The 26,291-nt window shown below is 41.2% G+C and overlaps 1 protein-coding gene across 2 annotated transcripts in view; it reads right to left on the minus strand.

Moving 5' to 3' along the window:
• Window positions 1-4,190: 4,190 nt before the first annotated feature.
• FGD4 (FYVE, RhoGEF and PH domain containing 4) overlaps window positions 4,191-26,291 on the minus strand; it is a 250,933-nt gene continuing 228,832 nt past the window's right edge. The window contains exon 18 of one of the 2 annotated variants that reach the window (XM_040488466.1): window positions 4,191-4,291. In XM_040488466.1, coding sequence (XP_040344400.1) covers window positions 4,284-4,291 — 8 coding nt within the window. In that variant the 3' untranslated portion in view covers window positions 4,191-4,283. The remainder of the gene's footprint in view (window positions 4,292-26,291) is intronic. The other variant, XM_040488464.1, reaches the window with a different exon arrangement.

Genomic DNA, 26,291 nt, shown 5'->3' on the forward strand with positions numbered 1-26,291 from the left:
CCCCAAGAAGTAGCATCCCTGAGTTTTGCCCACAGACATTAAATTCACAAAGATGACCAACTCCCAGGATCAGTCACCCAGAAGCAACTGTGGCCTGGAACCTAACCTATAACTTCTCTAAAAGCCACTTTCCTACCCTCCCCCCACCCACTTTGCCAACTGTGTGTCAGAGATTATACATCTCATTCTCCAGATCCCGTTATAAAACACTAGCATGTTAGCAAACCTTAGATTAATTTTATCACACCCAGACTGGGGTATGTTCTCAAGCTAGGAGATTCTCTAAAGGTTGTTTTAGATTTTTTTTTCACTTCAAATAAAGGGTGGAAATAATTTTAACAATAATAATGAAGGTTATAAAAGGTAAGATAAAAGTCACCTGAACTCTGTTGGCACCTCATCAAATCCCTCGCCCTAGAGGTAATTATTATCAAAGTTTTCTGGTGTGTGCTTTCAGAAATTTTCCACACATGGGTTGGTTAAGCATCTGACTCTCAGTTTCGGCTCAGGTCATGATCTCACAGTTTGTGGGTTCAAGCCCCACGTTGGGCTCCATACTTCAGCACGTAGCCTGCTTGGGATTCTCTCTCGCCCTTTCTCTCTGCCACTCTCCCACTCCTGTGTGCGTTTTCTCTCTCTCTAAATAAATAAAACACTTAAAAAATTAAAAAAAATTTTTCCCACACATGTCTAAGTTGGAGTAGAGTCATGTTGTTTTATAATTTAAGTTTTCTCTATCTTGTAGGCATCTTTCCAAATCAATGTATGTAGCATCACCTCATTCTTTTTAATACCTTTAAATGTATGTATGTATGTAGAACACAATTTGTTTATGATTTGATTTTTTATTTTTACTATTTTTTTAAGTTTTTTTTTAAAGTTTATTTTTGAGAGAGAGAGACAGAGACAGAGCATGAGTTGGGGAGAGGCAGAGAGAGGGGGACACAGAATCTGAAACAGGCTCCAGGCTCTGAGCTGTCAGCACAGAGCCTGACATGGGGCTCGAACTCACGAACTGCTAGATCATGACCTGAGCCGAAGTCGGACGCTCAACCAACTGAGCCACCCAGGCGCCCCCTTGATTTTTTTTTTTTATTAAAAAAATTTTCTTTTTTTTAACATTTATTTGTTTTTGAGACAGAGAGAGAGCATGAACAGGGGAGGGTCAGAGAAAGAGGGAGACACAGAATCTGAAGCAGGTTCCAGGCTCTGAGCTGTCAGCCCAGAGCCCAACGTGGGGCTTGAACCCACGGACCGCGAGATCATGACCTGAGTCGAAGTCGGACACTTAACCGACTGAGCCACTCAGGTGCCCCTGATTTTTTTTGTTTGTTTTTTTTTTTAATTGCACTGGTCTTTAAAGGCACCCACACTGAGAGAACTTGAAAATTATTGGTGGAATGAGTACTAATGAATGTTCCTTGCCTAATATAATCCATGTACAGGGAAAGATGTGTGGCCTTAGATAGGTTACCTATGCTTCTGAGCTTCATTGTTCCCATTCTGCAAAAAGGGACCAAGATTTCTTGCCCAGAGGGTGATGGTGGCATTTGATGAGATAATGCGTAAGGGACTACCTGGTGAGGTGGAAATGATGTTTTGGAGAGGCAATATACCGTACTCTTTAAAGCATGGGTTTTATAGGCAGACACAGCATGCTTGAATTCAAGTTCTGTTTATGGGTTCTAACCTGGAACGAGTGATGCACACTCTGAGTCCATTTGCTCCGCTACAAAATACATTAAAAAATAGCTGTGTGATTCAAGACAAAATAAGGCATATAAAGGGCTTACTTAACAGAGTGTCTTTTTCATGAAAGGTGCTCAATAATAGTAGCCATTGTTGTCAAGTGTGACCACTGAAGCTAGATAAATCTGGGTTTATAATCTGCCTCTGACACTCCTTAGATACATGTCCTGAGGGGTTCTCTTAAAGTTTCTGAGCCTTAGTTTTCTCATACTACCTTATGGGGTTGTGAGGATGAAGTAAGATGCTTAGATCATTCCCAAAACATGGTACATATAAGCACGCAGCACTGCATGCAGGTCTTTGAATGGGAATACACATCAACTCCTTCCCTTTTTCCTTCCCAGTTCTTCATGCACAGATGAAGGGTATTTTATTTATTTATGTGTGTGTGTATGTATGTATGTTAGTAATGTTTTTATTTTTTAAAGCACATTTTACTTATTTATTTATTTTAATATAATTTACGGTCAGGTTAGCCTACATACAGTGTATACAGTGTGCTCTTGCCTTCAGGAGTAGATTCCCATGATTCATGGCTTCCATACAGTACCCAGTGCTCACCCCGACAAGTGCCCCCTCAATGCCCATCACCCATTTTCCCCTTCCCGCTCCCCCACATCTACCCTCAGTTTGTTCTCTGTATTTAAGAGTCTCTTATGGTTTGCCTCCATCTCCGTTTGAAACTATTTTTCCCCTTCCCTTCTCCCATGGTCTTCTGTTAAGTTTCTCAAATTCCACATGAGTGAAAACATATGATATCTGTCTTTCTCTGACTGACTTATTTCAATTAGTATAATACCCTCCAGTTCCATCCACGTTGTTGCAAATGGCAGGATTTCATTCTTTCTGACTGCCAGGTAGGCTCCACGCCCAACATGGGGCTCTGACTCACGACCCTGAGATCAAGGGTTGTGTGCTCTATTGACTGAGAAAGCCAGGTGCCCCCAAATAAAGTGTGTTTGACTCTAAGGTAGCCGTGTTGAAGATGAGTTTTAAAGTCAGAACCTCTGTGCGCTCTTGTCATTGTTCCATCATCTAAAATCCTTTCTATAGGCTCAGTCTACCCAGCAGTTCACAAGAAGTGTAATGAGATATAATGAATAGCATTAAAATGTATTCAGATCAGAATGTTAATCGTAAGCAAAAAAGTCCGCAGAGGACTTCTTCCTTCAAGGCATACGTTTTCTCAGCAAATTAATTTCTTAAGTTATCAAATAACAACTAACACCAATTCTATTTCTCTGTTGAATTTACAAGTTCAATAGGAACACAAGTTGTAATGACACGTTGCGGGAGTGGGGAGTGGTTACGGGAGAATGAATCATAGCCCAAAGGAATGCAAAGCTGAGAAACATCCTAAAAAAATGTTAAGCTAGAGAACTAGAGATGGCTCTGAAAGACAAGTGTTTAGCAATCATGGCTCAAGTCCATTTAGGACAGTAATTTTCAAACTCTGCAGGTCACAGATCATGTTCCCAGCCCACTAGGGTTTAGGCTATTCATGGGTCTCCATGAGTTCCCAGTTTCATGGATGAAATAAGGAATTTTGCTCCAGGAACCTTATTGCTAAATACCACCTACAGACTGAGAACATAAGGAAAATACTTGAGGTCCCTAAAGCATTCTGGTTAGATCCTCTCTTTCCATTTGGACCCAAAGGGAGTAGAGGCGAGAACATTTGGACAGGGGGACAGAAGAAAGGAGGAGAGGGTTGTAGGGAAGTACAGGGTGTGGAGCAGAGCTTCTCAGCTTCGGCACTACTGAAGTTTTGGATGGGAGAATTCTTTGCTGCGGGGTGCTGTCCTGTGCACTGTAGGATGTCTGTATAGCAGCATCCCTAGTCTCTATGCACTAGATGCCAGTAGCACCACCTCCCTCCCGATTGTGACAAACCAAAAACGTCTCCAGACTCTGCCAAATGTCCCCGTGGAGGGAGGAGACATGGAGATGGAAAAGCAGACTGAGAGCTGTCATTCTTGGTGTGAGGAAGCAAAGGATGGGAATATGCCCTTGCCATCTGCCTCCCCACCTTTCTCCTTTTTTTTAAAAAAATTTTTTTCAATGTTTATTTATTTTTGGGACAGAGAGAGACAGAGCATGAACGGGGGAGGGGCAGAGGGAGAGGGAGACACAGAATCGGAAACAGGCTCCAGGCTCTGAGCCATCAGCCCAGAGCCCGACGCGGGGCTCGAACTCACGGACCGCGAGATCATGACCTGGCTGAAGTCGGACGCTCAACCGACTGCGCCACCCAGGCGCCCCTCCACCTTTCTCCTTTTATAAACATTTCCTTTCTCCTTTATAAACATTTTCGGGCTTTAAAAGGCTTTTTTTTGGATCCCTTAATTCCCTTCTCTTTTTTTGGCTGGAAAGCTGTATCTTTTTCATTCTAGTTACCCCATGACAGGCTGAGACTTACCCAAGAGACCAGGGCATCTGGGAGAAGAGAAGGAAGACACGAGGGCACAGGGTGCAGGCCGGAGCTCATCGGGACAGGTCTTGTATTCGGCCCGTTCTTACCACAGTTTTGACTATCACTGTGCTTCATAAAAATGGAGGAGAGCAGGTAAAGAAAGAAAGGGGTAAATCAGAATCATCTGGGAAAAGGGGCGCCTGGGTGGCTCAGTCAGGGGAGCAATGGATTTCGGCTCAGGTCATGATCTCACGGTTCACGAGTTTGAGCCCCTTGTTGGGTTCTGTGTTGACAGCTCAGAGCCTAGAAGCTGCTTCAGATTCTGGGTCTTCCTCTCTCTCTGCTCCTCCCTCACTAGTGCTCTGTCTCTGTCTCAAAAATAAACATTAAAAAATATTTTTTTAATAAAAAAAAATCATCTGGGAGAAAATGATCCTTGTCCACCTGCGGGCACGTAGCCCCAGGCACATCAAAATCACAGCAGCCGCGAGCGCCGATGGGTATCCGTGGGATGGTTTCCAATAAGCATCCCGTGCGGTTCTCAGGTGTTACTTCTTCCCACTCTCTCCTCCCAGAACAACCACCTGCCTAAGAAGTTTTCTAGGACATCTAATCTCAGTCACAAGTGGGCTCTCAGTAACAAGTTAAAGATGTTCCTTGGGGTGCCCGGCTGCCTTAGTTGTGAGAGAATGCAATGCTTGATCTCAGGGTTGTGAGTTCGAGCGCCATGTTGAATGTAGAGATTACTGACATAAATAAATAAATAAATAAATAAATAAATAAATAAAGATGTTCCTTGAAGCATTATCTAAACTAATGAAGGGGTGCCTGGGTGGCTCAGTTGGTTAAGCCTCTGAATCTCTGTTTCGGCTCAGGTCATGATCTCACAGTTTCGTGAGTTCCAGCCCCATGTCGGGCTCTGCGCTGACAGTGTGGAGCCTGTTTGGGATTCTCTCTCTCTCTCTCTCTCTCTCTCTCTCTGCCACTCCCTTACTCACACTGTCTTTGTCTTTCTCAAAATAAGTAAATAAACAACAAAAAAATAAAGTAGTGAAAATTAGGAAGTAGGACATTTGCTTAAAAAGTTGTGGTGGAGTATAAATGAAATAATTTATATAAAAAATATGAATTTTTATAGTGCTAGTGCCTAGTACATAGTGAGCCCTCAAATGTTAACTGTTGCTATGAAAAACTGGGGGCGCCTGGGTGGCTCAGTCAGTTGAGTCTCTGACTCTTGATTTCAGCTCAGGTTGTGATCCCAGGGTCATTGTATCCAGCCCTGCCTTGGGTTCTGTGTTGAGCACTAAGCCTGCTTAAGATTTTCTCTCTCTCTTTCTCTCTCTCCCTCTGCCCCTCTCCCCCACTCATGCTTGCTGTCTCTCTCTCTCTCTCTAAAAGAAATAAAATGAAAAAAAAATTAAATATGAAAAACTGCTTTTGGAGGTAGAGAAGTGCTTAGGGTAGATGATATTGAATGAAACTAGTAAGACCCCAGGCTACAAATAGTGGTTCCCTATTTTACAAAAATATATCTATAACTTGGGAATTACAGGGGCACCTGCATAGCGTGTTAAGCGTCCAGCTTCAGCTCAGGTAATGATGTCACGGTTCGTGGGTTGGAGCCCCGCGTTGGGCTCTGTGTTACCAGCTCGGAGCCTGGAGCCTGCTTCGGATTCTGTGTCTCCCTCTCTCTCTGCCCCTCCCCTGGCTCACACTCTGTTTCTGTCTCTCTCTTTCAAAAATAAACATTAAAAAAAAGTTTTTAATGTTTATAATTTGGGGATTCCAGCTCAATCTGAGCTGTGACAGGCTATCCCTTGGGTGTGGTTATGACTGGTGGGGAAACACGCTCGAGGAATTTGCTCTGGTATCAAGTAGAATAAGAGGGCACCTGGGTGGCTCAATCAGTCGAGCGTCCGACTTGGGCTCAGGTCAAGATCTCAAGGTTCATGTGTTCAAGCCCCACATTGGGCTCACTGCTGTCAGTGCAGAGCCCACTTCAGATCCTCTGTCCCCCTCTCTGCCCCTGCCCCAACTTGTGCCCTCTCAAAAATAAAGAAAACATTAGAACAGTAAGTAGAATAAGAGAGCAGAGTGGAGGGGGAAAAGACAACTACCTGGAGGGTCATAGCACAGCTGTGTTTTGGGCTGTCCTTCCTGGCAGAGCTGGATTAAGGGGTGGGTGAGCAGGGGAGCCTCCCGTGTTGCCATTGTACAAGGGATGCTAAAGTGTCGGTGAGCGCTAGTCATGGTGGAAAACAGTGCTTTGGGGAAAATCGTATTTACCAGAACTCTCAGAGTACAGAATGTGATTAAAGTCACTTGTCACAGTTTGAGACCCCCCCCCCCCAGGTGGCGCTCGTGAGTAAGTGGCCCCTACACCACTTTCTAGTGAAATTGGGTCCAGCTGATTGCTGTCTTTTCGTGTTGTGAATAGTAAGCATATGCAACTCTCTTGCCAAAACTGGAGAGCCCAGAACACAATAGCTGGGTTGCCAGCTGCCCCCAGAAGTCTTACTTCTCTGCCCTTCCTTCTTTTCTCCAAATAAATGTTAAACAAATATTTAAATAGTATTAGTTTTAAAAGGCACCAAATTATTACTTTTCCCTGGGGCCCTATATGTCCTATCTGACCCTGATCCTAGGCCGGCCCCCCTGGCCTTCTTTGGAGCTCATAAAGAACAGGATTATTGGCAGAAGCTGAAGAATTTTTATTTGTTGCATTTTGGTTGTTATGCTGGCCAAGGAATCTGTTGCATACCAAGATCTGAGCGACTTGTGTCCTATAACTGGGGCTTAGGTGACAAATACTAATGCAAAGTGTGGGAGCTGGGGCCTCTCTCCTCTGTTCGGGGCCCAAGTCACTGTCAGATAATACCCCGAGGTGAGAGGAAGCTTGGATCTGCCAGTCTGCCACCACTGTTGGCAAACTCTGACGGGTGACTGCCACTAGGGGTGGCATATTCTTAGGTAATGTCAGCAGGTCCTTAATGATGGTGTGTTTCTTCTTAATTTCTGGATTTGAGAGAACTCAATTTAATTTTTAGATTTGAGAGAAAATGGAAGATACAGAGAAGAAAAGTCAAGGTGAAATCACCCAGGATCCCATGGTTTTATTTTTAAACCTTACATTGATCTTTACTTAGGCTGCTTGAAGCCTGGGCTTTGTAGTCTCATCTCATACCGGTTTCATGGTTTTCTTTGCTTTGGTTTGTGAATGCTGAAATGTACAACTTGTCCTACTGCACTTTTTTTTTTTTTTAATTTATTTTTGGGACAGAGAGAGACAGAGCATGAACGGGGGAGGGGCAGAGAGAGAGGGAGACACAGAATCGGAAACAGGCTCCAGGCTCTGAGCCATCAGCCCAGAACCTGACGCGGGGCTCGAACTCACGGACCGCGAGATCGTGACCTGGCTGAAGTTGGACGCTTAACCGACTGCGCGACCCAGGCGCCCCTTACTGCACTTTTTCTAATGTCACTTGAAAACAATAGAAACGCAGATCCTCTGGAATTTGGTATTTTAAGAGTAAACGACATACATAAATGTCCCTTATGCAGAACTTTGGTCTCACCAAATGCATGCAGGAAGTTAATCACAGATTTACTCAGCTTGTTGTCTCTTTTACTCTCACACAATTTTTCCTCCCAAAAACCTATTACTGTTTCTTGGATCCCTTAAATAAACCAATCATTAATATATAATCAAAGCAATGCTTTTAGTAATCAATCCCAGTTCCTTTTATTTGAAATAATGTGTAATTTTATAACATTCCAGATATTGGTTGGTACATATCTCTACTCTAGTTAAAATGGGATGTTTCTCTTGTTTTTGTTTTGTTTTAAAAACACAACAGTAGGGGTGCCAGGGTGGCTCAGTCTGTTAAGCGACCAGCTCTTGATTTTGGCCCAGGTCAGTTGGTGCGAGCCATGTGTCGAGCTCCATGCTGACCATGTGAAGTCTGCTTGGGATTCACTCTTTCTCTCTCAAAAATAAATAAATAAACGTTTTAAAAAAAGGAAATATTACCTTAGGTTGAATGACAGCTGACATCTGTGAGGTCAAAACTGTTCCTTGTGAATGTTGACATATAACATTTTGTGAAAGTATGCCTTGCTTATATATTTTCAAAAATCATTTTGCTTACAAAGAATATATCCTCTGATTAGAGGAATGACAAAATATGGGGATAGTTAGCTGTATGCTCAGAGAAATTTAAAAAGAAACCTACTGTCAATATATTCAGAGTAATCCTAGACCTTAAAATTTTTTTTTAAGTTTATTTCGAGAGAAAGAGAGACAGCAAGAGAGCACAAGTGCACATGCACAAGCTGGGGAGGGCCAGAGAGAGAGAGTGTGAGAAAGAATTCTAAGCAGGCTCTGCACTGTCAGTGTGGAGCATGACACAGGGCTCGAACCCACAGAATCGTGAGATCATGCTGGATGCTTAACCGACTGAGCCACCCAGGTGCCTGCCCTTAGACTTAAATATTGATACAATAAGCAACTAGCATATAGAAAGCACTCAATTAATATTTGAATGTTGAATGAATGAATGACTCAAGATAAACTATTTTCTGAGACTATTATTTTTCCTAGGACAATTTGAGGTTGTTTTTTCTTTATATATCTTTATGAAAAATTTTAATTTGTATGAAGAGAGATAAAAGGAAGTTTGCAATTATAGAATCACAACGCAGGAAAATAAAGAACTAGGTTAAACTCCATAAAAACATTAAAAAATTTTTGTTGGAAAAAATTTTTTGAAATACATGTAGATTTACAGAAAAGTTAGAAACAAATTACAAGAATTCTAGCTTATCCTTAATCCTGATTCTCTAGTAACATTTTTATTTCATTGGCTTAATCTCTCTCTCACTCTTTCAATGCTGAATCATTTGTTGGTAAGTTGCAGACATGTTGCTTCTTTACTCTCCAATACTTGAGTGTGTATTTTCTAGAACAAGGATATTCTCTTATGTGATCACATTGCAATTACTGAAACAGAAAAATTAACACATGCAATATTGTTATCGAATCTGGAAATGTTAATTTCTCACCAATTGTCTCAATAATGTCCTTTATAGTAGGAAAAAATATTCTGGCTTGGGTCCAATCAAGGATTACATACACATCGCATTTAGTTGTCTTCTGTAGTCTTTTATTCTGGAAAAGTTCCTCAGTCTGTCATTGTATTTTATGACCTTAACATTTTTGAAGAATATAGGCCAAGCATTTTGTAGACTATTCTTCAATTTGTGTTTGTCTGATATTTCCTTGTGATTAGATTAGGTTCTGCCCTTTTGGTAGGAATACCACAGAAATGACATTATGCCTTTCTGAGTGCTTCGGATCAATAGGCCCATGACACTAATTTGTCTCTACTGGTGATATTCACTTGGTTAGGGTGCTGTCCCCATGTTTTTCCATTGTAAGGTTATCTTTTTCTTTTTGTAATTAATAAGAATTGTGTAGGTACAACTTCAAGACTGTATAGATATACTTGTCCTCAAGAATTTTTTATCCATTAGTTACCGTGCCCATTTATTGCTATGCTTTGTGAAATGCTATTTTTTTTTAACTTCATCATTACTTCTACATTTGTTTGCATTCTATTATAGGAAGAAATTTTCCTTTTTCTTCATTCATTCATTCATTCATTCGTATCAGTTTGAATTCGTGTGTTCCTATTTTATTTAATGGATTTTAATCCATTACCATCATTCTCCCTGACCCCCAGGCTTAATGAGATATAATTGACATATAACAACCACCATTTTTATTTTCATGTTCAACTGTCCCAGATTTTGCCAGTGGGAGCTTCTTCAAGTTGACTCCTGGTTCTTCGGACGTGTCGCTATCATTCTTTGGGCACTTTCCCATTTTCTAGCATAATATGATATTCTAAACTTACTTTGAATGTTCTCTACCCTAGCCCTGGAATCAGCTAGTTTTCCAAGGAGTTCTGGTTTCTTTTAAAGGAGAATGGTATTTAGAAACCAACATAGATATGCTGGGATATTACTGGGGTGTTATTGCTTCTAGATCCTCACAGCAGACAGGTAGGAAATATATGAACACACACATCGATGTGTCTATACCTATATCTATATCTATATCCATATCTATATCTATATCTATATCTATATCATCTATATATCTACAACTATATCTGTTTCTGTTACAAACATCTATACCCACCTAGATAGCTAAATTTATAAAACCGTATATTCGTGCTGATTCCTGCAATTCTAGTCCAAAAACAGGATTTATTAGCATGTTCTCCCTCTCCATATTGTAACTGCTTTCTCTGATAGTGAGAAATTTGTTTTCCATTATCCTCAACACATCACTTATTTGCTCAGTTCTAAAATTCAGCAGAAGTAATGTTAGAGACGTTAAGCCATGCCACTGGGAGAAACACACCAATGACCTGGAATTCAATATTTGTTTGTAAGTCTATCATTTTTAGTTTAAGAATACATAGTTAATATTCTGTATTTAAAAGTATGTGTTAATTAGTTCTTCTAATTTTTAGCTTCAGTTTGGCTATTATTCGTATGCTGTTATTTGCTATACAGATAGGTTCACTCATTTGCATTTGTATTTTACTTTAGATTTTGTTTCACAATTTTATTGTGTGTGTGTGTGTGTGTAAAACATTAAGATGGTTCAAAAGTCAAAACTCAACAAAAAAGGTATGTTTAGAAAAGCATCATTGGGGCGCCTGGGTGGCTCAGTCGGTTAAGCAGCCAACTTCGGCTCAGGTCATGATTTCGAGTTCGAGCCCCGCGTCGACTCTGTGCTGACGGCTCAGAGCCTGGAGCCTGTTTCGGATTCTGTGTCTCCCTCTCTCTGACCACCCCCCCCCACCCCGTTCATGCTCTCTCTCTGTCTCAAAAATAATAAAAATTAAAAAAAAAAAGAAAAGCATCATGACTACTTTAGAAAATAATTTTTCTCTATTGAGGGTTCCTTCTTCTATATTTATAACTAAGCCTGGGTCCTTTGCTTTATTCTCTTTATATTCCATGCCTGCTTGCTCTCTACTCCTCGAGCATACACACAAACATACATAAATGCATCTTGATGGAAAAGATACTGAAAAACTACAAGATGGTCTTTAGGATAAGGCATGTTTCTTCCACCGTTGGACATGATTCTCTACAGAAACAACATTCTTAATCTTTTCACAGTATATTTCACAGTATATGACAACATATTTAAGTGATATAAAATATTGTTTCTTGTGAAAATGCCATCATGAACTATAAGGTCCATTCTCACTGTATGAAAGCAGAGAGTTTCTTTTACTAAGACAAAGCAAGCTGGCTTTGTTTTTACTTAAATGCAGGACCAAAACAACCCATGAATCACTTCCTCTATGAAGTAACTGCAGACTAGGCACTCATCCAAACCCTGGGCCAGATCCACCCTGCCAGCCCCACTTCCTTAGGACATGTGTCTTTCAGCGCCTCTGGCTCCTTTTGGAACAGGGACCAGCTGCCTCTAATTTCCTCAGTCCAGGTGCTATGGTGATGGTGGTGATGGTGGTGATGGTGGTGATAGTGGTGATGGTGAGACTGAGTTTTGAAAGCAAAAATCCATTATGTGAAGATTAAGATTTTCATCATTATATTTTGAAGTCCTTGATTATGTATTAACTAATCAGAAATCTGGTTTTGTTATTAAAGCAGCTTAGCTATATAAAGTGTTGATTTCTTTTCCCCTCAGCCTCTATTCCAAAGCTCTATATGCCCTACAATTTGATACTTCAGAAGAAAGGTTCTATTCATTTTTTTTTCCTTTTACATAACCTAGCTTGTGCACTGAATAAGTATTTATTAAGTTCTTAAAATGTGCCAGGCACTGTATTGTGGATTTGGGACATCAGTAATCACAAAAGATAAGTGGAACTTATTTGGAACTTATTTTCTCACCAACGCAAGTTATTCAAGGCAGCACAGGGGAAGTGCCCGCAGTTCCGCACCACTCCAGGGACTATCCAAAATGACGAAATGGAAGAATTCCCCTCAAAAGAATCTCCAGGAAATAACGACAGCTAACGAACTGATCAAAAAGGATTTAAACAATATAACAGAAAGTGAATTTAGAATAATAGTCATAAAATTAATCACTGGGCTTGAAGACAGTATAGAGGACAGAAGAGAATCTATTGCTACAGAGATCAAGGGACTAAGGAACGGTCAGGAGGAGCTAAAAAATGCTATAAACGAGCTGCAAAATAAAATGGAAACAACCACGGCTCAGACTGAAGAGGCAGAGGAGAGAACAGGTGAACTAGAAGATAAAATTATGGAAAAAGAGGAAGCTGGGAACTTATTTTCTAGTAGGTACAGGCAGACAATGAAAAAAAACATAAAAATAGCTAATTATTTTGCTATAAGTTATGGGAAAATAGATGTTATGGGAAAAATAGATCAAATTAAGGAGGAATGGGAGTTACATTGGTAGTGAAGGCAGTTGTAATCTAAAATATCGTGGTCAAGAGAAATTGAGGTGGTGAGATTTTAACAAAGACTTTAAAGTGGTGAGGGTGTTACTCATGCAGGTATCTGTGGAAGGAGTATCACAGGAAGAGGGTACAGCCAGTATATGTGATATAAGGCTGAAGTGTACTTGGCTTCTTTAAGGAAAAGTAAGGACATGTATGGTTCAGGGTGGTGGTAGGGAAGACATATAAGGCCTGGGAGGCCACACAAAGCCCTAGGCTTTTATTCTGAGTGAAATGGGGAGTTGCTGCAGGGACTGGGGTGGAAAAGCAACATGATCTGACTTGTGCTTTAACTGACTCCCCTGGCTGAATATTTGACAATGGAGGGGTGGGCTGGGGGGGGGGGGGGGTGGAATGGAAGTCTTGAGACTAGTTAGAAAGCTATTGCAATAATGTAGGCCAGAGATGATGATGATTCAGGCCAGAATGGTAGCAGTGAAATTTGTGAAATAGAATCTGATTATATATTTTGAAGATGACCTAAGAGAACTTCCTGATGCACTGGATGTGTAAACTGAGGAAGAAAGGAGTCAAAGATGAAAGGTTTTGACTTGAGCAACTTGAAAACCACAGTTGCTATTAACTGACATAAAGATGATTATGGATAGAATGAGTTTAAGGGGGAAAACATCAGGAGTTCACTTTTAGATGGGTTAAATTTGAGATGTACTAGACATCCAAGTGGAGATGACAATTAGATGGTTAGAAAAATGTTTTTGGTGTGCAGAAGAACAGTAAGAGCTGGAGATATAAAATTGGGAGTTGACAGCAAGTAATTATATGTGATCACCATTGGAATGAGTGTGGATAAAGAAGAGAACCCAGGACATACTTAGGATACCCCTAAGAAGTCTAGGAGAAATGTAGAAACCAGCAAAGGAGCTCAAGAAAGAGTATCTAAAAGGAATAGAAGAAAACCAAAAGTTGGGAGTCCAGAAAAACAAGTGAAAAAGCAAATCGAGGGGAGCATGATGAAGCATGTCAAATGCTACTGTATTAATAAGTTAAAAATTGAGAATTGACCGTTGGATTTAGCAACATGGAAATCATTTGGTAACCTTGATAAGAGCAGTTTTAGTTAAATGGTGGATGGGGCAAAACCCTAATTGAAGTACATTCGGGAAAGAATGTGGACAGAGGAATTAGAGATAGCAAGTACAGAAAAGTCTTTTAAATACTGCTCCAAAAGAAAGGGAAAATGGGGTGGTAGATGACAGGGGAAGTGGAGTGAAGAGGTTCACTTAAGTTGGGAAGAATTTGCAGCAGGTGTGTTCGCTTATAGAAAGACCCATTGAAAACAGAAAAGACAATATTGTATGAAAAAGGGAAAATGGCTGTAGCGATACCTTTGAGAAGGTGGGTGGGGATAGGATATGGTTCAGGCTCAAGTGCAGGGATCAGAGTTAGGTAGGAACATGGATGGATGGGCAGGAAGATAGAATGTGTGGGTTTAGGTGTTGACAGATGCCTTGATGTGATTGTGGGAGACTGTGGAAGTCCCTTGCTGATTGATTTTCTCACTAAATTAGGAAAGGTCATCCGTGGGGACCCAGGATGAGGGAGACAGCATTGGAAGTTGGAGGAGAAAGGAGATGTGAAATAATGACCTAATAATAAATTGAAAGTGAGACCAATCCATGTAGTTGGTTGTTTTGGACAGTTGCATGGGCATTGGCATGGAGAAGACAGAGTTGAGTAGATCAGGTTCTAGTTTTGCCAAGCGAGACAAAGCTAGGAAGGAGCAAGGGAGTTGAGTGAATGCAAAGCAGTGATTACAGTGATTAAATGTGGCGTTTAACCTGGGTAAGGGCGGGGGGGGGGGGGGGGAGAAAGGAGGACATCAAGAGCAGTGACAAATTACTTCACTTCTCTAAATGTTTCCTATCTAAAAATCTGCATATGGTGTTATGAGGTTTATGTGAGATGATGTATATATAGAAGAACACTTAAAGGACCAAGCACCGAATATATATTCAGTGTTTCTCAAATGAGGTTTTCATCAGGATCACCTGGGGAATGCCCAGAGCCCAACCCAGGCACATAGAATTTCGGTGGGTGAGGCCAGATCTTCACTCTGTCTATTCCTCAGATGATTCTAATGTGTAGTCAGGGCGGCAAACTTTTGCATTAACTACATGATCTCTATTAGTGTTATCAATTAGACGGAATGAAGGGAATATGGTAGAAGAGGAGGATCTGGAACTCACCTCCTCCCACGGACACACTGAGGGAACAACTACATACACTGCAAGCCCCCAGTGTGGCTATTCACAAGAAGGGGTTATATCGCAAGCATCCAGGAGCGAGGGGAACAAGCCCCACACTGGACATCCCCAACCCCAGGGACCTTCATGGGAACACAAGCCTCTATAACACCTGGTTTGGAAATCAGCAGGGCCATAGGAAACAGAGTCCCCACTCTTGAAGAGCCAATGTGCTATGTCACTTGGTCTGAGACCCAGCAGTTTGAAAAGTGCCTATATGTGAAGACTTAATGACTAATTTTAGGATGTGTGCTGGAGGGGCAGAGCCCTGTAGGTACTTTCTCTGAGAATGGAAGTGCTGGTAGGCACCGTTTTTCTTGCCCTCCTTCAGCTTAGCTAAACAGACACCTGTGGGTTTAGACACTGTCCATCTATCTCGCTAGCACCCAAGTGTTCCCCTAAAGACCTGTGCCACTCAACCTACCCACCTACCCCAACAGGCACCCTTCCACCACAGGGGCTCCTGCCCCACCACACCTGGCAGGCAGCCTCTGTCAGGAACGACATCCTTTCTAGAGTGACTACAGCCCCACACACCCTGGGACCTAATGCCTCTCCAGAACAATTCTTGCCCTGGTAATTGGGAGCTAGTCTCACTCACAGCATGCCTGCAGTAGCTACAGCCAGGCCTCTCAGCCTGTCAACATGCGGACAAGCCCTGTGCACTACTAAAACCATGGTTGGCCAGTCATTGCTGACAAGTAGGCTGAGGGGCAGCCCTGCTCACCTGTATACCTGCAGCAGTTGTGACTCCGACATAACAGGAAGGCACATGCAGCCCCACACAGGGGTTACCCTGGAGCACCTGGTTCTGGTGACCAGAGAGGATTATGCTAATGGAACAACAGGACACCTGCACAAGCCCACTACTTTCAAGACCAGGAGATGTCGCTGACCTACCTAATATACAGAAACTAACACAGAGAGTCAGACAAAAGGAGACAGAGGAATATGTTCCAAATCAAAGAACAAGACAATACCTCAGAAAAAGAGCTAAGTAAAAATGGAGATAAGCAACCTACTTCATAAAGAGTTCAAAGTAATGGTAATAAAGGTGCTCACCAGAATTGAGAGAAGAGTAGAGGAATTCAGTGAGAACATCAACAAAGAGAAAATATTTAAAAGAACCAGTCAGATCTGAAGAATAACTGAAATGAAAAATACACTAGAGGGAATCAGAGCAGATTAGAGGATGCAGACTGGATCAGCGATCTCGAAGACAGCTAGTGGAAAGCAGCCATAACGAAGAGCAGAGGAAAAGTAACGATGATTAAAGAAATGAGGAGAGGTTAAGCGACATCTGTGACATCAAACGGACTAACAATAACACTATATGAACCCCTGAAGGGAAGAGAGTAAGGTGCAGAAAATGTATGTGAAGAAATAAAATTTCCCTAACCAGGGGAAAGAAACAGACATTCAGGTCTAGGAAGCATAGAGAGCCCCAAAGAAGATGAACCCAAGGAGGTCCACACCAAGACACATGATAATTAAAATGGCAAAAATTAAAGATAAAGAAAATCTCATAAACATCAAGAGAAAAATACATAATTATATACAAAAGAAACTCCAAAGGCTATCAGCTAATTTTTTATCAGAAATTTTGCAGGACAGAAAGGGGTGGCATGATATATTCAAAGTGCTGAAAGGAAAAAACCTTTCAACCTTAAAAAAACCTTTATGACTTGAGAGGAGAACATGGCAGCAGAGAAGCCTCATCTGGTCCCATGAACACAACTAGATAACTATCAATCATTCTAAATACCCCAGATATTGATCTGAAGACTAACAGAACAAACTCCACAACTAAAGGGAGAAAAGAGGCCATATCAAAGAAGGTAGGAAGTGCAGAGATATGGTTTAGGGGAGAAATGGATCACAGGTGCTGCAGAGGGGAGGGAGCTGTGGTCCTGAAGAGGGAGGGAGGGAGGGAGAGAGAGAGAGAGAGAGAGAGGGAGGGAGGGAGAGAGAGAGAGAGAGAGAGAGAGAGGGAGAGAGAGAGAGAGAGAGAGAGAGAGAGAGAGAGAGAGAGAGAGGAGCATATAGGGGAACACACAAGGAGAAAGTTTCCCCAAAGTTTCCTATTGCCTTGGAAAATGAGAGGGGCTGAATTTAATAAGTTCTTGCAAGGAGTGGGGCTTAAAGCCTGGAGTTTTTTTTTTTTTTTTTAACGTTTATTCATTTTTTGAGACAGAGACAGAGCATGAACAGGGGAGGGGCAGAGAGAGAGGGAGACACAGAATTTGAAACAGGCTCCAGGCTCTGAGCTGTCAGCACAGAGCCCGACGCGGGGCTCGAACTCAGGGACCGTGAGATGGTGACCTGAGCTGAAGTCGGACGCTTAACCAACCAAGCCACCCAGGCGCCCCATTAAAGCCTGGAGTTTTAAAGGTCGGCAGGCTTGGCTAAGATAGAGACCTGAGGGTGCTGCCCAGCTACTAGAGAAAAGGCAGGCAAACAACCCGGGGGCAGACAGCATGGAAACAGCATCTGAAGCTTGGGACACAATAGGAAGATTATTTGTTCTTTTTGGAGTGCATCCCCCAGAGGCAGCATTCAAGGGAGGTGCCTCTCTGGCAACAGGGGAACAACCAGACGCCATTTCCCTCCCTCCTCCAACCCTCCGTGTAAACACAGAGCAACCTTTGGGAAGCAGCACAACACTGACACTGGCTGCCTAACTTGCTTACACCAAGCCCCACCCCTCTTGCTCTGGCGCAACTGCCCTTCTCAGTCAAATCTGCCTCAGTCCCAGCTTGGCAGTCCCCTCCCCCAGAAGACCAGTGCAGGCCCCTACCCACACCATTCCTCTAAAGCCTGGGATTTTAAAGGTCAGCAGGCTTGGCTGGGATAGAGCTGGGAGGGCACAGCCCTGCTTCTGGAGAGAACGCAGGCAAACAACCCAGAGGCAGACAGCACGGAAACAGCTATCGGAAAAATACCTGGGGCACACGGTGAGGGTACGGGGTGAGATTATTTGCTCTTTCCATAGCACTTCCCTGAGAGCTAGCTTTCACCAAGATGCTTCTCTGGGGATAAAGGAGCTGGCTGGGGCCATTTCCCTCCCCCTCCCATCAGCATAAACAGAGAGTCACCAGAGAGAAGCAGCCCAGAACCTACACTAGCTGCCTAACTTGCTTGCAGCAAGCCCCACCCCCTTGTGTTCTAGAAGGACTGCCCTTCTAAGTCCAGCTTGCCTCAGTTCCAACGTGGAGGGCCCCTTCCCCAGAAGCCCAGCACAAAACCCCACACCAAGTCTCCTGACTGCAGAGTTCTACAGGGCCTCATTTCTGGTGGGATTGGTGTCAGGTCTCATTTCACCAGCAGACCAGAGCACACCTAGCTAAACTTACCACCTGCAGGCCAGGGACCAAACACCGCCCACGGCAGGCAAGAAGAGCCTCTGCAAATGACTATCCTTAAGGATAGAGCAGCCACATCATGACAGCAGAGTGCATGCAGCACACACCGGAGACACTAGCTGAAGCACTAGGGCCTCGGCACTACATGACTTCGTCTTCATGAGGCCATTACTTTTAGGAGGAGACATAACCGGCTTTTCCAACACATAGATGAAGGCAGAGACTTGGACCAAATGCCAAAACGTTGGAATTCATCCCAAAGGAAAGAACAACATAAGTCCGTGGCCAGAGATCTCAGTGGAGTAGATATAAGTCACATACCGGATGGAGAATTGAAAGCAACAATCATAAGGATACTCACTGGGCTCGACAAAAGAAGACATCAGGGAGATCCTTGCCACAAAGATAAAAGAGTAAAAAGAATCAGAAATGAGAATGCAATAAATGAGATTGGAAAAACAGGCTTGACGCAATGAACAGCAGGCTGGAAGAAGCAGATGAATGAGTACGTGATACAGAACACAAAGTAATGGAAAACAATGAAGCTGAACAACAGAGGGAAAGAACAATTATGGAACACGAGAATAGACTTAGGGAAATCAGTGACTCCATCAAATGTAATAACATTCATATTATAGGAGTCCCAGAAGAAGAGAAGGGAGTAAAGGAGGCAGAATATTTATTTTAAGAAATAATAGAAAACTTGCCTAATCTGGGGGAGGAAACACATCCAGATCAAAGAGGCACAGAGAATTCTCATCAAAATCAACAAAAGCAGGCCAATACCAAGACATACTATAATTAAATTTGCAAAATATAGTGAGAAAGAAAAAATCTTAAAAGCAGCAAGACAAAAAAAGTCCTAAACTTATAAAGGAAGATCCATAAAGCTAGCTGGAGATTTCTTAAGACAAACTTGGCAAGCCAGAAGGAAGGGGCATGATATATTCAAAGTGCTGCATGGGAAAGTCAGCAGCCAAGAATACTCTACACAGCAAGGCTGTCATTCAGAATAAGAGAGACAAAGAGTTTCCCAAACAAATCTAAAGGAGTTCATGACCACTAAACCAGCCCTGCAAGAAATATTACAGTGAACTCTTTAAGTGCAAAGGAGAGACCAAAGGTAACAAAGACAAGAAAGGATCAGAGAAAATCTCCAAAAACAATGACAAAACAAGTAATAGAATGGCAATAAATGCGTGTCAATAATTACTCTGAACATAAATGGACTAAATGCTCCAATCAAAAGACATAGGATTTCAGAATGGATTTAAAAAAATAAGACCCAACTATATGCTGCCTACAAGAGACTCATTAAAACAATTTTTTTTAACGTTTTTTTATTATTTTGAGAGAGAGAGAGAGAGACAGACATAATGCAAGCAAGAGAGGGGCAGAGAGAGAGGGAGACACAGAAACCAAAGCAGGCTCCAGGCTCCTAGCTGTCAGCACAGAGCCCAACATGGGGCTTGAACCCACAACCCATGAGATTATGACCTGAGCTAAAGTTGGACACTCAAACAACTGAGCCACCCAGGTGCCCCGAGACTCATTTTATTTTATTACTATTTTTAAAAGCTTTTACTTATTTATTGTGAAAGAGAGCAAGCAGGGTAGGGGCAGAGAGAAAGGGACAGAGAGAATTCCAAACAGACTCCACACTCAGTGCAGAGTCCAATGCAGGGCTCAATCCCACAACCATGAGATCATGACCTGAGCTGAAATCAAGAGTCAGACGCTCAACCAACTGAGCCACCCAGGCGCCTGAAGAGACTTGTTTTAGACCTAGACACCTGCACATTGAAAGTGAGGGGCAGAGAAAACATTTATCACCCAAATGGATGTCAAAAGAAAGCTGGAGTAGCAACACTTATATCGGATAAACTAGACTTTAAAACAAAGAGTGTAACAAGAGACCAAGAAGGGCATTATATAATCGTAAAGGGGACAATCCAACAAGAAGATATAATGATTGTAAACAATAAAGCACCCACAATGACAGCACCCAAATATATAAAACAATTAATAACAAACATAAAGGAAGTAATTAATAGTACAATAATAGTAGGGGACTTCAACACCCCACTTACATCAATGGACAAATCATCTAAAGAGAAAATCAACAAGGAAATAACAGCTTTGAATGACACACTGGACCAGACATACTTAACAGATATATTCAGAACATTCCATCCTAAAACAACATAATACATGCACTTTTTAAGTGCATGTGGGACATTATCTAGAATAAATTACATATTAGGTCACAAAACAGGCCTCAACAAATACAAAAAGACTGAAATCATACCAATCACCTTTTCTGGCCACAATGCTATGAAACTTGAAGTCAATCACAAGAAAACATTTGGGAAGATCACAAATTCATGGAGGCTAAACAACATGCTACTAAACAATAAATGGGTTAACCAGGAAATGAAAAAAACAAACAACTATATGCCACAAATTGGACAACCTAGAAGAAATGGATAAATTCCTACAAAGGTATAAATTACCAAAATGGAAACAGGAAGAAATAGAAAACTTGAATAGACTGATAACAAGCAAATAAATTGAGTCAATAATCCAAACACTCCCAACAAATTCACAGGCAAATTCTACCAAACATGTAGAGAAGAGTTAATACCTACTTTTTAATTTTTTTTTGAAGGGGGGGAGAGGGAAAGGGAGAGAGAGAATCTCAAGCAGGCTCCAAACTCCACACGATCTCACCACCATGAGATCATGACCTGAGCTGAAATCAAGAGCTGGGTGTTTAACCAACTGAGCCACCCAGGCGCCCTGAGTTAATACCTATTCTTGTCAAACTATTTCAAAATGTAGAAAAGGAAGGAAAACTTCCAAATTCATTCTATGAGGCCAGCATTACCCTGATACCAAAATCAGACAAAGACTCTACTAAAAAAGAGAACTACAGGCCAATATCCCTGATGAACATGGATTCAAAAATTCTCAATAAAATACTAGCAAACTGAATCCAACAGAACATTAAAAGAATCATTTACCACAAATAAGTGGGATTTGTTCCTGGGCTTCAAGGGTGGCTCAATATTCACAAATCAATATGATACACCACATTAATAAAAGAAAGGATAAGAACCACGTGATCCTTCCAGTAGAGGCATAAAAAGCATTTGACAAAGTACAACACCCATTCATGATAAAACCCCTCAACAATGTAGGTATAAAGGGAACATAGCTCAACATAATAAAGGCCATATATGAAAAATCCATACCTAATATCATCCTCAGCAGGGAAAACTGAGAGCTTTTCCTCTAGGTCAGGAAGAGGACAGGGATGTGCCCTCTCCAAACTGTTACTTAATGTAGTACTGGAAGTCCTAGCCACAGCAACCGGACAACAAAGAAGAAGTAAAAGGCATACAAATTGGCAAGGAAGAAGTAAAACTTTAATTATTTGCAGATGACATGATACTCTATAGAGAAAAACCCAAAAGACTACACCAAAAAAACTCCCTGATACATGAATTGTAAAGTCTCAGGTTACAAACTTAACATACAGAAATCTGTAGCTTTCTATACACCAATAATGAAACAGCAGAAAAAGAAATCAAGGGATCGATCCTATTTACAATTGCACCAAAAACAGTAAGATACCTAGGAATAAACCTAACCAAAAAGGTCAAAGATCAGTAGTCTGAAAAGTACAGAACACTTATGAAAGAAATTGAAGATGACACAAAGAAATGGAAAAACATTCCACGCTCATGGACTGAAGAACAAACATTGTAAAAATGTCTGTACTACCCAAAGCAATGTACATATTCAATGCAATCCCTATCAAAATAACACCAGCATTTTTCATAGAACTGTAACAAACAATCCTAAAGTTTGTATGGAATGACAAAAGACTCCAAATAGGCAAAGCAAACCTGAAAAAGAAAAGCAAAGCTGGAGGCAACACAATTCCAGACTTCAAGCTATATTACAAAGCTGTAGTCATCAAGACAGTATAGTACCGGCACAACACATAGATCAATGGAACAGAATAGGAAACCCAGAAATGGACCCACAACTATATGGTCAACTAACCTTTGACAAAGCAGGAAAGAACATACAATGGGAAAAAGACAATCTCTTCAACAGATGATGTTGGGAAAACTGGATAGCAACATGCAAAAGAATGACTGGACCACTTTCTTACACCATACACAAAAATAAATTCAAAATGGAAGAAAGACCTAAATGTGAGGCAAGAAACTATCAGAATCTTAGAGAACATAGGCAGCAATCTCTGTGACCTTGGCTGTAGCAACTTCTTACTAGACATGTCTCCAGAGGTGAGGGAAACAAAAGCAAGTATGAACTATTGGGACTTCATCAAGATAAAAACCTTTTGCACAATGAAGGAAACAGTAAACAAAACTAAAAGGCAATCTATGGAATGGAGGAATGACATATCTGACGAAGTGTTAGTATCCAAAATATATAAAGAAATATAGGAGTGCCTGGGTGGCTCAGTCGGTTAAACATTTGACTTCAGCTCAGGTGGTGATAGTCTGTGAGTTTGAGTCCTGCACTGGGCTTTGTGCTGTCAGCTCAGAGCCTGGAGCCTGCTTCAGTTCTGTGTCTCCCCTTCTCTTTTTCTTCCCCTCCTTTGTTTGAGTTCTGTCTCTTTCTCTCAAAAATAAACATCAAAAAAAAAAAAAAAGAAAGAAAGAAAAAGAACTTATAAAACTCAACACCCAAAAATTGAATAATCCAGTTAAAAAATGGGCAGAAGACATGAATAGACATTTTTCCAAAGACAACATCCAAATGGCTAACAGACACATGAAAAGGTGCTCAACATCACTCATCATCAGGGAAATACAAATCAAAACTACAGTGAGAGATCAGTTCACACCTGTCAGAATGGCTAAATTCAACAACACAAGAAACAACTTGTTGTTTCAACCAAACAACTGGTGTTGGTGAGGATGTGTAGAAAGGGGAACCCTCTTGTGCTGTTGATGGGAATGCAAACTGGTGCAGCCACTGTGGAAAACAGTATGGAGGTTCCTCAAAAAGTTAAAAATAGAACTACCCTATGATCCAGTAATTGCCCTACTAGGTATTTAGGAAACAAATACAAAAATATGAATTCAAAGAGATATGTATATCCCGATGTTTTTGGCAGCATTATCTATAATAGCCAAATTATGGAAACAGTCCAAGTGTCCACTGACTGATAAGTGGATAAAGAAGATGTGGTGTATATGCACAAAGAAATATTACTCCACCATAAAAAGAATGAAATCTTACCATTTGCAATGACATGGATGGAGCTAAAAAGTAATATGCTAAGTAAAATAAGTCAGAGAATGACAAATAGCATATGATTTCACTCACTTGTGGAATTTAAGAAACAAAAAAATAAGTGGTGCCTGGGTAGCTTAGTCAGTCAAGCATCTGACTCTTGATTTTGGCTCAGGTCATGATCTCATGGTTTGTGAGATCAAGTCCCGAGTCAGGCTCTATACTGACAGGGAGGAGCCTGCTTGGGATTCTCTCCCCCGCTGTCTCTTTAACCCCCTCCCCCACCCTCTCTAATGCGTTTAAAAATGAGCAAAGGGGGAGAAAAAGAGAGACAAACCAAGAAACAGACTGTTTTTTTTTTAACGTACGCTCCATGTCCAAGTGGGGCTTGAACTTACAACCCTGAGATCAATAGTCACATACTCTATCAACTGAGCCAGTTAGTCTCCCCAACAGATTCTTAACTATAGAGAACAAAACTGATGGTTACTAGAGGAGAGGTGGATAGGAGGATGGGTTAAATAGGTGATGGGGATTAAAGACTGCACTTGTATGGAAGTGTTGAATCACGATTTTGTACACCTGAAACTAGTATACTTACAACCCTTACAACCAAGAATATTCTACCAAGCAAAGTTATTATTCACAAGAGAAGGAGGAAAGGCTTCCCAAACAAAAATTCATCACCACTAAACCTTACAAGAAATGTTAAAGGGACTTCTTTAAGTAGAAAAAGCCATAACTAGAAAATACTTACAAAAAGAAAAAATCTCACTGCTAAAAAGTACACATAAAGATAGTAGATCAATCATTTTTGAAGTCATATGAATGTTAAAAGACAAAAGCAAAATCAATATCTATGAAAAATAGTAAAGTGATATTCAAAATAAAAAAGATGTCATATAGGACAGATACATGACATGTGGATGCAGCATAGATAGGTAGCACATTTAGAATGTGTATGAACTTAAGCAACCATCAATGTAATATAAACTGCTACACGTATAGGATGTTATATATGAACCTGATTGTAACATGAACCAAAACCTGTAATAGATACCCAAAAAACAAACAGAAAGGAATCTAAGCATAACAATGAAGTCATCAAACCACAAAGGAGAACAAGAGAAACAAAGAACTGCAAAAACAACCAGAAAACAACGAACAAAATGGCAATAAGTACATATCTATCAATAATTACTTTAAATGTAAATGGACTATATGCTTTAAACAAAAGACATACGGTGAGCTAATGGATAAAAAACCAAGACCCATCTATACGCTGCCTACAAGAGGCTCACGTCAGACCTAAGGACACACACAAACTGAAAGTGAAGGGATGGAAAAAGATTCTCCATGCAACAGGGAAAAAAAGCCTGAGGTAGCAATCCTCAATTTTTGACAAAACAGACTTTAAACAAATTCTGTAACAAGAGACAAAAGGTGGGTTTTACCTAATGATAAAGGGATCAATTTAGCAAGTGTATATAACAATTGTAAATATCTATGCATCAAACATAGGAGCACCTAAACATATAATTATTATTTTTTTTTTAATTTTTTTTTCAAAGTTTATTTATTTTTGGGACAGAGAGAGACAGAGCATGAACGGGGGAGGGGCAGAGAGAGAGGGAGACACAGAATCGGAAACAGGCTCCAGGCTCTGAGCCATCAGCCCAGAGCCTGACGCGGGGCTCGAACTCACAGACCGCGAGATCGTGACCTGGCTGAAGTCGGACGCTTAACCGACTGCGCCACCCAGGCGCCCCCCCAACATATAATTATTAACAGACCTAAAGGGAGAAATTGACAATAATACTGTCAGGGAACTTTAACACCGCATTTACCTCAATGGATAGATCAGTCAGCCAGAAATTCAATATGGAAACAGTTGCCTTTGAACACATTAGACCATGTGGACTTAACAGATATATACAGAACATTCCATCCCCAAACAGCAGAATACACATTCTTTTTTAAGTTTATTTATATTTGAGAGTGAGAACATGCGCATGTGCATGCAAGGGGGTGGGGAGGGGCAAACAGAAAGGGAAAGGGAATCCCAAGTAGGGTCCATGCTGTCAGTGCAGAGCCTTATGCATGGCTTGAACCCATGAACCGTGAAGTCATGGCATGAGCCAAAATCAAGAGCTGGATGCTAACCGACTGAGCAACCCAGGCATCCTTACACATTCAAGTGCACATGGAACATTTTCCAGGATAGATCATATGTTAGGGTACAAGTCTCAATAAATTCAAGATTCAAATCAGATGAAGCATCTTTTCTGACCACAATGTTATGCAACTAGAAATCAATTACAAGAAAAAAAAAACTGGAAAAAAACAGAAACATGTGGAGGCTAAACAGCATGCTACTAAACAACCAATGGGTCAATGCAGAAACCAAAGAGAAATAAAAAAAACACCCAGAGACAAATGAAATGGAAATATAATGCTCCAGAGCCTCTGGGATGCAGCAAAAAGAGTTTTTTTTTTTTTTTAATTAGTTCTCTTTATTTTTGAGAGGCAGAGAGAGACAGAGTGCATGTGGGGGAGGGGCAGAGAGAGAGGGAGACAGAGAAGCGGAAGCAGGCCCCAGGCTCTGAGCTGTTAGCACAGAGCCCAACGCAGGGCCCGAACTCAGGAACCCTGAGATCATGACCTGTTTTTTTTTTTTTTTTTTTTTTTTTTTTTTTTTTTTTTTTTTTTT

Source organism: Herpailurus yagouaroundi, unplaced genomic scaffold (assembly GCF_014898765.1).
Source record: "Herpailurus yagouaroundi ecotype Mexico unplaced genomic scaffold, PumYag 166, whole genome shotgun sequence".
Lineage (NCBI taxonomy): Eukaryota > Metazoa > Chordata > Mammalia > Carnivora > Felidae > Herpailurus > Herpailurus yagouaroundi.